The sequence below is a fragment of the Theropithecus gelada genome, chromosome 16 (assembly GCF_003255815.1).
Source record: "Theropithecus gelada isolate Dixy chromosome 16, Tgel_1.0, whole genome shotgun sequence".
NCBI lineage: Eukaryota > Metazoa > Chordata > Mammalia > Primates > Cercopithecidae > Theropithecus > Theropithecus gelada.
In genome coordinates this window covers 12,361,280-12,374,071 of record NC_037684.1, presented here as the reverse complement: position 1 = coordinate 12,374,071, position 12,792 = coordinate 12,361,280, and the positions used below count along the sequence as shown (strand labels likewise).

Genomic DNA, 12,792 nt, shown 5'->3' with positions numbered 1-12,792 from the left:
TGCACTCCAGCCTGGGTGACACAGCGCAAGACTCTGTCTCAAAAAAAAAAAAAAAAGGATGAGTTTGTGTCCTTTGTAGGGACATGGATGCAGATGGAAACCATCATTCTTAGCAAACTATCGCAAGAACAGAAAACCAAACACCGCATGTTCTCACTCATAGGTGGGAACTGAACAATGAGATCACTTGGATTCGGGATGGGGAACATCACACACCGGGGCCTATCACGGGGGGGGGAGGGGGGAGGGATTGCATTGGGAGTTATACCTGATGTAAATGACGAGTTGACGGGTGCTGACGAGTTGATGGGTGCAGCACACCAACATGGCACAAGTATACATATGTAACAAACCTGCACGTTATGCACATGTACCCTAGAACTTAAAGTATAATTAAAAAAAAAAAAAAAAAGGAAGAAAAAGAAATTTAACTAAGGAGGTGAAAGAGTTCTACAAGAAAAACTACAAAACACTGCTGAAAAAAATTGCAAACACCAATAAATGGAAAAACATCCCAAGTTCATGAATTGAAAGAATCAATATGATTTAAATGACCATACTGCCCACAGAAATCTACAGATTCAGCACAATTCTTATCAAATTATTAATGTTTTTTCCACAGAATTGGAAAAAAACAATCCTAAAGTTCATAAGGAAGCAAAAAAAAAAAACAACAAAACAATAGCCAAAGCAGTCCTAAGCAAAAATAAAAACTCAGGAAGCATCACACTGCCTAATTTCAAACTATACTACAAGTCTGCAGTAACTAAAACAGCATGGTACTGGTACAAAAATAGACACACAGGCTGGGCATGGTGGCTCATGTCTATAATCCCAGCACTTTGGGAGGCCAAGGTGAGTGGATCATTTGAGGTCAGGAGTTCGAGACCAGCCTGGCCAACATGATAAAATTCCATTTCTACTAAAAATACAAAAATTAGCCAGGTGTGGTAGCATATGCCTATAGTACCAGCTACTCAGGAGTCTGAGCTGAGAGAATCACTTGAACCCAGCAGGTGGGGGTTGCAAACGAGCAGAGATTACGCCAGCCTGGGCAACAGAGCTAGACTCTGTCGGAAAAAAAAAAAAAGATACATAGGTCAACAGAACTGAACAGAGAACTAAATAACATCAGATACTTAACAACCAACTGATTTTTTTTGTTAACAAAGTTGACAAAAATACACAATGGAGAATGGACACCCTATTCAATAAATGGCGCTGGGAAAATTGGCTAGCCATATGCAGAAGAATGAAACCAGACCCCTATCTCTTACCATATACAAAAATTAACTCAAGATGGATTAAAGACCTACACGTAAGACCTGAAACTATAGAAATCCTAGAAGAAAACCTAGGGAAAAACTCTTCTAGACATTGTCCTAGGCAAGGAATTTATGACAAAGACATCAAAAACAAAGGCAACAAAAATAGACAAATGAGACTTAATTAAACTAAAAAGTTCCTGCACAGCAAGAGAAATAATCGACAGAGTAAACAGATAAACTACACAATGGGAGAAAATATTTGTAAATTATGCATTCAACTAAGAATCTACAAGAAACTCAAACAATTGAACCAGAAAAAAATAAGCTCCATTAAAAACCCCAAAGAACAGAAACAGACATTCCTCAAAAGGAATGTAAATGGCCAACAAACAAATGAAAAAAAATGTTCAACATCACTAATATTCAGGGAAAAGCAACTTAAAACCACACCAAGATATCATCTTACACCAGTGAAAACGGCTATTCTTTTTTTATTTTTATTTTTATTTTTGAGACAATTTCATTCTTGTTGGCCAGACTGGAGTGCGACGGCACAATCTTGGCTCACCGCAACCTCCACCTCCCAGGTTCAAGTGATTCTCCTGCCTCACCCTCCCGAGCAGCTGGGACTACAGGTGCACGCCATCACGTCCGGCTAATTTTTTGTATTTTTAGTAGAGACAGGGTTTCACTATGTTGGCCAGGTTGGTCTCAAACCCCTGGCCTCACGTGATCCGCCCACCTTGGCCTCCCAAAGTGCTGGGATTATAAGCATGAGCCACCATGCCAGGCCAAAAATGGCTATTCTTAAAAAGTCAAAAACGGCCAGACACTGGGGCTCACGCCTATACTCCCAGCACTCTGGGAAGCCGAGGTGGGTGGATCCCCTGAGATTGGAAGTTCAGGACCAGCCTGACCAACACGGAGAAACCCCGTCTCTACTAAAAATACAAAATTAGCCAGGCATGGTGGCGCATGTCTGTACTCCCAGCTACTTGGAAGGCTGAGACAGGAGAATCACTTGAACCCAGGAGGCAGAGGTTGCGGTGAGCCGAGAGCATGCCATTGCACTCCAGCCTGGGCAACAAAAGCGAAACTCCGTCTCAAAAAAACTCAGTCAAAAACAACAGATGTTGACATGAATATGGAGAAAAGGGGATGCTTATACACTGTTGGTGGGAATGTAAATTAGTTCAATCTCTATGGAAAACAGTATAGAGATTTCTCAAAGAACTAAAAATAGAACTACCATTTGACCCAGCAATCCCACCACTGGGTATCTATCCAAAGGAAAAGAAATCATTAATTTAAAAAGGACATGCACTTGTACGTTCATCACAGTACTAGTCACAATAGCGAAGTCATGGAACCAAACTAAGTGTCTATCAGCAGTTGATTATTTGAATAAAGAAAATATGGTTATACACACCATGGAACACTATGCAGCCACAGAAAGAATGAAATCGTGTCCTTTGTGGCAACACACATGGAGCTGAAGGCCATTACCCTAAGTGAACTAACTCAGAAACAGAAAATCAAAAATAGCATGTTCTCACTTACAAATGGGAGCTAAACAATGGGTACACATGATGATGAAAATGAAAATACACAGTGGGGACTGCAAAAGGGGGAGGGAGGAGGCAGCAGAGGGTTGAAAAGTCACTTATTGGGTACAATGTTCAATATCTGGATGATGGATACATTAGAAGCCCAATCCCCACCCTCACACAATATACCTGTGTAACAAACATGCACGTGTACCCTGTGAATCTTAAAACAAAACAAAGATATACGGCTTCTTAAGATTTTATAGTCAAAGAGCATTTTCACTGAAAGAGACTGGTACCCCAAAATTTAATTCAATTTTACAATTCCATACTCAGCCCCAAAGCTAAAACAATTAGAAACTAATAAATGCTAGCTCTTATGAAAATACTATGTAAGGACATTTGTCTAGAAATATTTCGAGATGAAAGCACAACATCTGATTCACAAACTCCTTGTGAAAGCCACTATGCTGTCTGGTCTCTGTACATAACAACAGCTATTAGCATATATTCCTGAAGAGGGAAAACTGGTGCATATTCAGGCTATGCATCTATGAAGGGAGTTATTTCCCCTCAAAGGCAATATGTAACTATTTACATATTACCTCCACTTCCAAATGGGCAGTCCACCACATGAGAATACATCCACAAGACCCAAGGGACAATTTATACATCTTTATCTTGAATGTTTCCAGCACTCAAGGGAAATGCTTTACAGATAGAAACATTAGAAGATACCATTGTGTCACTACACTTACTTGTATGCCTCTTGTTTTGTTTGAAAAGAATTAATTTGAAAGTTATTTTTATAAGATATACTGGAAAATCAAGAGAAAGAACAAAAGGGAATATAAATACAGAATTCAGTAAGATGTAACATATCTAGTAGTTACAGACAGACTTAAGGATAAGATCTCAAAGAATTTATCCAAAAAAATAATTTTCTTCAGTAGTTTCTTGATTTTTGTACATTCCAGAGGCTAGAGATTTAGTAGATTTAGCATTACCAAATAGCTACTTTAGTTACCACATCCTAATTTTGTCAAGAACTATTTCATATTAATTCATATTAATCTCAAGATACAATAACTATGCAACCAGCAAAAACAAAACCAAAAATAGCAATCTTCTTTTAGAAGATTTCTTTCTATATTCACATGCAGGGTACTAAATGGAATTAAAAGAATTTTACCTTTCTTTTTGAAGATTGAAATTTACCTTTTTCCTTAAGACATAAATAAAATTCCTAGTGCATACAGTATCTTCACTTACTATGATGACCTTAACAAATAAATTGATAAATAACTGAAAAAGTCAACAAAATGTGAACATGTGTGATTTAATTATTAAAACAAATGGCTGAACCCTTGTTTAGATATAATTGTTAGCATATAGTTAATGTCAATTAAATTATTCTTTTTTTTTTTTTTTTCTTTTTTTGAGACAGGGTCTCACTCTGTTGCCCAGACTGGAGTGCAGTGGTGCGATCTCAGCTCACTACAACCTCTGCCTCCCAGGCTCAAGTGATTCTCCTGCCTCAGCCTCCTGAGTAGCTGGGATTACAGGCGCGTGCCACCAGGCCTGACTAATTTTTGTATTTTTAGTAGAGACGGGGTTTCACCATGTTAGTCAGGCTGGTCTCGAACTCCTGACCTTAAATGATCCACCTGCCTCAGCCTCCCAAAGTGCTGGGATTACAGGTGTGAGCCATCACACCCAGCCCTGTCAATTAAATTATTCTATGCCCAGGTTTCTAATCTACCAATGAAGACAGAAGTTACTCCTGCCTCCTGATTTCTAAAAAGTCAGAAACTACTTTCCTTAATACCACTACTGTGGTCATCTCAATGCTATACTTTAATAGGATGAAGTTCTTTATATAAAACCAAGCTTAAACAATTAAGGTTCTACAGAGTCTGGACTTAATGACAACTGCCAAACATTTATAAATCCTTAAGAGTTCAATTATTAGTTGCACAATTAAAACCAAACCAAAGCAAATGAACTAGTAAGTTAAACATTTATCACTGGTAATCACCTATGGAGCATAGGTATTTATTACGGAAAATCCTTCAACACTTCCTCCATTACAAATAATCCAAACACAGGCCACGTCTTACCTTGTTTTCTGCATAAGCAAGCCAGCGGCTCCCAAGAGCAATAGGATTCATGTTTGGCCCTGGACATGGATAGCAGCCTGAAAAATTTCAAATGGCACTATTGAGAAATTTCTTAATAACTTTTCTGTTGGTGCATCATGTCGATGCCAGAAAAACAGAAAAATCAAATGCTTATATTTTTTCAAGTCTCACATAAAATTCCCGTAACACTAGTAATTATTTTGTTAGCTAAGCATTTTTCGCCCTCTATTTAGTTTCCTTTTGGCTTAATTCTTTCCCAATAAGAAACAAATCTGGAAAGAACTGGTCATCACTTTCAGCAAACACTGGGCATTTTATACAGTTATTCCTAAACAAGAGAATGAAGTTAAGAGGGGTCATTTTAAGTCTAACACTCATAAATCAAGGAAGAATTTTGGGAGAGGAGAGAGAAATTGTATGATGGGTTCAGGAATTTAAAGGCAAAAGAAAATGAGACTATCAGACATGATACTACAATGGGGAGAGAAAAAGAACGGGTGTTTGACCTCATTGAGGCCAATGAGGACAAGTAACTCTGAAAGCCTGCCTCCACAGAAAGATGTTGGGGAACTGCATAATCCTTTGTATTTACATTTCACTCAATATCATTCTTCTTGTTTGCAGTTCTAGCCAATAACAACAGTTAATTGTTCTATGACATATATTTACTGTTTATTTTCTATCTTCCTCCAACTTGATTAGAGGGATATGTAAATTGAAGAATCTGTTTTCTTCACCACTGGCTCTCCCCTGCCACCACTCCCTGCTCATTCTGACTATGTTCCTATTGCTATGCTCAAAAGCACTAAAGAAGCACACCTTACTGTCACTTCCAGTAAACAGCCATTTTTAGCCCAGCTCCCTAAACTGCCACCTATCTTGAATTTTTGTCTTGAAAAGAAAATAATAAACTTATAGAGAAGAGACAGACCCTAAAACGAAGTCCACATAAATAAAATAAAAGCTTTCTCATTTTATTGCTCACTTTTTAAAAAACTGTTCATTTATGCTACTGTTTGAAGGAATATATTCGCAATACTTTGGGTTTCTGGAAAACTCACCTCAGGTTAACTATAATATTACTATTATCTATTAAATGTATATTATGGAAACATATATAGGACAAAAACGCACTAAAATTGTACAAAGACAACATACTCTATGTAGTATTTACACAATAGATTAGATTCTTATTGAATAAATTAATCTTATTCATTAAAATATAATTTTATATGAGTATATATACATGTATTCCATTGACAATTTCAGAGCTGAAGAAATGAGGATAAATATGATCTATAAGAAAGTTTTCCCCCTTTTAAAATTTGTCATGAAAAACAGAACCAAGTACCTGTGAACTGTGGTGTCACATTAGACATAGCTAATCTCCTGAATTAGCTTTAAAACTAAATAATCTAACTCTCGGTCAATTCTGATAACCACTTTAACCTTACAAATACAAAAGGATCCTAAGGAAAAACAGTTTACAATTCTTCATTTCATCTTTTGAGTCCATATTTTTAGAGTTCAGTGGACCTCAAGAATTACAGTATATTGTAATGAAAACAACCATTTTCCTGCTTGCCAAAAGAATGCTTTATAGCTGGAATCAGAGAACATAAGCCACTTAGCACCATCCCAACCTTATAAGCATGACTCCTTTAAAGATTAACCTTTGCCTCTAGGTAAACTCTGAAAACAAGTGAAGGGGTTGGGGGAACATGAAAGTCTATAATACTAGGCCTAACTCTAACATATTTACAATGTTTTTGGACAAAGAAAGAGAACTGGATGTTAAAAGAACTCATTTCCCAATTTAAATGAAGGTAAAAAATTTTTAGAAGCACACTATATTTTTCCATTACTAAAAAAGTAATTAAGAAGGGTACACAAGCATGATGCAATTTTAGATGGCATCCTCCCAGAAAGTGGTCCTAATGGAGAGGTGACCCGAACTCATTTCAAAAAAACAAAAAACTGAACTGTGATACTTTGCCTTATTTTTCGTGGCAAGGACAAATAAAAAGTCTGAGCTCTTTTTTTTAAGAAAACAGGTATTTACATTTATAAGTCAGCTGATTTTCAACAAGAATACCAAGACAAGTCCATGGTAAAAGAAGTCTTTTCAACAAATGGTGCTGGGACTACTGGATATCCAAATGCAAAAGCATTTAGACTGGAATGAAGGTGGACCCCTAGCTCATACCACATACAAAAATGGATCAAAGGCTTAAATATAAAAGTTAAACAATCAAATTCTTAGAACAAAATATTGCAAATTTTCATGACCTTGGATTAGGCAATGGTTTCTTACATAGGACAAAAGAAAAATACATAAATTGGACTTCATCAAAACAAATGCAAATTTAACATGCTTTAAAGGACACCATCAGGAAAGTGAAAACACCAGGCCAGGTGCGGTGGCTCACGTCTGTAATCCCAGCACCTTGGGAGGTCGAGGCAGGCGGATCATGAGGTCAGGAGATCGAGACCATCCTGGCTAACACGGTGAAATCCCGTCTCTACTAAAAATACAAAAAATTAGCTGGGTGTGGTGGCGGGCGCCTGTAGTCCCAGCTACCTGGGAGGCTGAGGCAGGAGAATGGCATGAACCCAGGAGGCAAAGCTTGCAGTGAGCCAAGATTGTGCCACTGCACTCCAGCCTGGGAGACAGCGAGACTCTGTTTCAAAAACAAACAAACAAAAACAAAAAACAAAATAAAGAAAAAAGAAGTGAAAAGACAATCTAAAGAATGAGGGAATATTTTTTGCAAAAAATATATCTGATAAGTGACTTATATCTATAATATAAAAACCACTCAGTATTGAAAAGACAAATAATTTTAAAATGGACAAAGATATACAAATGGCAAATAAGCACACTAAAAATGGTCAGTGTCATTAGCCATCAGGGAAATTCAAATTTCAAAATTACAAAAACTTGTAGCTAAATGTTCATACCCAAGAGAACATATGTCCACTGAAAAACTTGTGCACTGGTGTTCATACAAGCATTATCGACAACAGCCCAAAAGTAGAAACAAATCAAATATCTGTTAACTAATGATCAGATAAAATGTGGCATATGGCTGGGCGCAGTGGCTCACGCCTGTAATCCCAGCACTTTCAGAGGCCGAGGCAGGTGGATCACAAGGTCAAGAGATCAAGACCATCCTGGCCAATATGATGAAACCCCATCGCTACTAAAAATACAAAAATTAGGTGGGTGTGGTGGTGGGCGCCTGTAATCCCAGCTACTTGAGAGGCTGAGGCAGGAGAATCATCTGAACCCAGGAGGCAGAGGTTGCAGTGAGCTGAGATTGCACCACAGCACTCCAGCCTGGCGACAGAGCGAGACTCCATCTCAAAAAAAAAACAAAAAACAACAACAACAAAAATGTGAGCATCCTCCCCAGAAAAACACATAAGCATATAAAACATTAAATACCATTTCACAGATTTGTTTAACCATCATACAGCTGATTAACAACTCTCATAAGTTTTTATGAGTTTTGAGTTTAAAACTCCTGTTTTATTTTCGGTTTACTTTTCATGTATATGAAGCACACCATGAATTTCAGAGTACTGCCATTCTAAGACTCAATGGATGAGAACTGTGTGCAGAGAATGAAAAAGTCACAAGTTAGTTCATTGCATACATATTCACTGAGTGTCCACTATGTATCCGGCACCAGCACATGCCCTAAAAACATCATAGTGACCTTGTCCATCTTATGGAGAACCCAGAAAAACAAACATAGGTTTAACTTTTAATGTAAGCTGAACTTAGAACTCACACTAACCTATCGATGAATTATCATAAATATTACAAACCTGTTTCTTCATATAAAAGCAAAGCTCCTCTTTCAAAACTTAAAGATAATTTTGCATTTTAAAGTAAAATTTCCATTCCCATTTGTTCTATTTGTTATCAATCATTAACATAAATGAAGAACACATTAAAACCAAGAAATAACACTAAGATTATAAGCAATAAGTTTTCTCCTCCAAGTAAAAATAGAGGCCAATGGAACAAGATTGCTTACTGAACATTCCTTTGATCTCTCTGGAGACTTCATATCTACCTTTCAATTTAAGAACACTGAAAATGACTGCTAATGACATCTATTGATCTTTGTCTTTTGTTTTCCTAATCATACATGGGTTTTGGATTTCCACATCAGACAGCTGCCCAAGGCGACTTTTTCTTTATATCCAAATACAAAGGTGTCTCCTTTCTCATCATATTGGATGCGTTCCATTAACAGTCCTCTATCAGCTCTCTTTACCTGTTCCTTCCACCCTTTGGCAAAAATTCCCATGATGCTTGCTCTGATGGACACAGCTGTCTCTACTTATTTTACAGTCCCTTCATTGTATTCGTATATAACCAATGCACTAAAAAGGTATTATACAAAACCTTTTCAAACTATTTTAGAAGATAACTGCTTGCATGATCAAAACAACATCTTCATTAAGTGGAGATCTTGTCATTTGACAGGGGCTATGTAGTCCCACTTTAAGAACTAGGTACCAATAAATGGAGAAAAACTATGTGCTACAGGCAAATGAACTACTACAAATGCTATCTCAGTGTACCCTGTCCCACCCGCTCCCTACATCCCAGTATCCTGTCCTCCGATCTCTATAACCTATACCTTTCAGTCTAACAGGCAAAACCAGCTTACAGGCATGGGATTCACCTGACAAAAGTTTCAGTCTGTAGAAAGGAATAGGGAGAAGATGCAGAAACTGGAGGAAAATAAGATTCTTTCAACTTATGAAGTGGCACCCTTTGTTCTTTAATTTTAAAAATCTGGTCATGGTAAATTTTGCTCTAAATATTGATATAAACCACTTTAGAGGAAGCTGTAATTTCAAAGAAAATTGGCCAAATTCCTTCATTCAAATATTTGCAGAATATCATCAATCTTACCAACCTAAAATCATATGTCATATGCATAAATTTGACCCCACTAAGAATGACATACTTCCTAAGAGAAATATGAAATAAAACACATTACTAGTATTGGTAAGGGTATTTGTAGATGAACAGGTAAGGGGGACCTATAGTGAAAGGCTACATCAAATTGTATCCAGAGTACAAAGAAAGAAATCACAAACATATGTTACTGTTGCTTTCTGAACTTTTTCATATTAAGTGTGTATTGAAATATAATATACATGCAGCATTACCCAAATCAACAAAGTGAACACATATTGAACACATAAATAACAACCAGACCAAAAAAAAGGACATTATAGATTCCCCAAAGCACCCTCTTATACTCCCTTTCAGTCACTACTCTTCCCAAGGAGGTGCACTATCCTACCTTCTGACAACTATATTAAAATTAAAAACATCTTTCCTCACTAAGACATTACTGGCCAGGCACAGAGGCTCATGCCTGTAATTCTAGCATTTTGGAAGGCCAAGGAGGGCAGATCACCTGAGCTCAGGAGTTCGAGACCAGCCTGGACAACATGGTAAAACTCCATCTCTACTAAAAATACAAAAATTAGCCAGGCATGGTGGTGCAAGCCTGTAGTCCCAGCTACTCGGGAAGCTGAGGCACAAGAATTGCTTGAGCCCAGGAGGTGGAGGCTGCAGTGAGCCGAGAACATGCCACTGCACTCCAGCCTGGGCAAAAGAGTGAGACTCCATCTCAAAAAAAAAAAAAAAAAAAAAAAAAAAAGACATTACTGGGCTTATATACATAGTTAATTACACTTATTTCCAACATTTATTCCCAGAAATAACAGAATGTACTTTTATTTACTACTCTTTTTTCAACATTTTAACCATTTAAGTAACATACATTTCAGATTTTATGAAATCCACACTAAATAGATTTTAAGGAATGCCCAACCCATGGGAACCATTATGCAAACATTACTCTGAAAGAATAAGTGATAATCTTTATGGGTCAGGAATTACTAAAAATTCATCACTGTGGACCTCCAGCCACTTGACCAGGACCACTAAAAGCTGTATTTCACTTTTAAAGTACCTTTCTACGGTACCACAAACACTGTTGACCCCTCTAGATTTCTTCTTCCTGTAGTGAAGAATTCACAGAATATAAGAGAGACTAATGCTTTAACAAAACTTGTTTTATCTATTCAGTGGTCCAGCAATTCAGGGGGAAGTATTCAGGAATACATGGCAAAGATGTCCCAAAAAGACATTAAGGAAAAAGGAAAGCATGAAAGGCATTAAGAAAGACTGCTAACAACTCAGTCAGTCTCCTGTTCGCTTTTATCAAATTTGACTTATGTTTCGTGCTTACTAAAAGTTTGCAGAACAGAAGATCCCATTTTCAAAGAGGAAATCCTTTAGAGATAGACAGGAGAGGTACTGCAGATATGACACAGATACTTAAGAGCTGACGCCTATGAAGACATAATTTTCTAACAAACTCATCCTTTCCAAAATTTCTGGATTTACCCCAATGTGACTTGTAAGAGAGAAATTTCATTTATCTCTATATATAGTGTGTGTGTGTGTGTGTGTGTGTGTATTCATTTCTTAAAATATTCACCACTTACTTTTAATTTCCAACTCAGACCTATAAAGATCTGTACTGATCCTATATAAATAACTTTATTCCTCATCTGATAACTATTGGCAGAGAAACACTACATTTTCAGACATACTATTATCACAAACATTTTCGTTAACTAAACATCCTGAAAAAAAAAAACTTGTGCTTTGAAACCAGAACATAATTTTGATAAATGTATGCATCTTTAGTGAACTGGGTTTTATCATTAAAAGAACAAAAAAATCATTAATATTTTTACATTGGCAAGGACATAATAGACACACTATGCCTTCCATGGTAAAACTTTATTTCCTCAATCCAAAACAAACTGAGTAACTCTCCTCTCAGTGAGATTACTGTCTAGCGGGAAACCGACAGAAAATGTATACAAGATAGAATGTAAGTGCCTTAAGAGAGGCAGAGATGACATACTACAAAAGCATTCTCAAAGGGTGTTGGGTAACAAATGAGGTCTGTTATCAAATAAATATGGGAAATAAAGAAATGTATTAAATAAATTTAAACAGACAAAATACTAATCACCATTGCCAGTTTCAACAGAAGGTAGCATTTTCTAAGCATATTTGATCAGGGCATCCTGATTTGCAAAGTATGTTGAAAATCTAATGCTCTGCCAACAGACAGCGGGAAATGTTATCTTTAGGGGATTTAGAAGGAGAAGTTGCTGTAAGCTAAAGGGGTCAATAAAGACTTCATATAAGAATTACTATCTACACTGGGCCCAGAAAGATATATAGGATTAAAACATCATAAGGAGAAGAGGTATTAGTGAAAAGAAAGGCCATTCCAGTCACGAAGACAAAGGAAAAATATACCTCCAACAAAATGAGAATAATGAGTGATTCAAATTAAATGGGACATAAGAAGCATGAAAATTGAGTTGCAGAAAAGATTTAGCAAGGATGCTAAACTTTCATAAAGTAGGTTTTGGTGTACCAAAAACCTTGGGAGTTTCATTGGTAGTAAATGGACAAGATAACCATATATCTGTGTTCACTCAGGACTTTACAAGTTTACATATGTTGATCAGAGTTAAATCCAGTATGGTAACTGTGCAAATCAAAAGACTGCAGTTTGGATAATTATATACTCACTTGGTAATTTTTCAAGTTCTTATCTTTCAGACGTAGATAATAAATATGTACAAATTAAATTCTATAATGCCTGCAATATGCTTCAAAATAATTGGGGAAGGGGTATAAATGAAAAAGACTATCCATTATTTGATAGTTGTTGAAACTAGATAATAAATGCATGGGTGTTTATCATA

At 36.7% G+C, this 12,792-nt stretch overlaps 1 protein-coding gene across 6 annotated transcripts in view; it reads right to left on the bottom strand.

The window, feature by feature from the left end:
* The window catches only part of BCAS3 (BCAS3, microtubule associated cell migration factor), a 707,187-nt gene that overhangs the window by 504,359 nt on the left and 190,036 nt on the right, over positions 1 to 12,792 (bottom strand). For all 6 annotated transcript variants that reach the window (XM_025361460.1, XM_025361463.1, XM_025361464.1 and 3 more), the window contains exon 10: positions 4,936 to 5,012. In XM_025361460.1, coding sequence (XP_025217245.1) covers positions 4,936 to 5,012 — 77 coding nt within the window. The remainder of the gene's footprint in view (positions 1 to 4,935; positions 5,013 to 12,792) is intronic.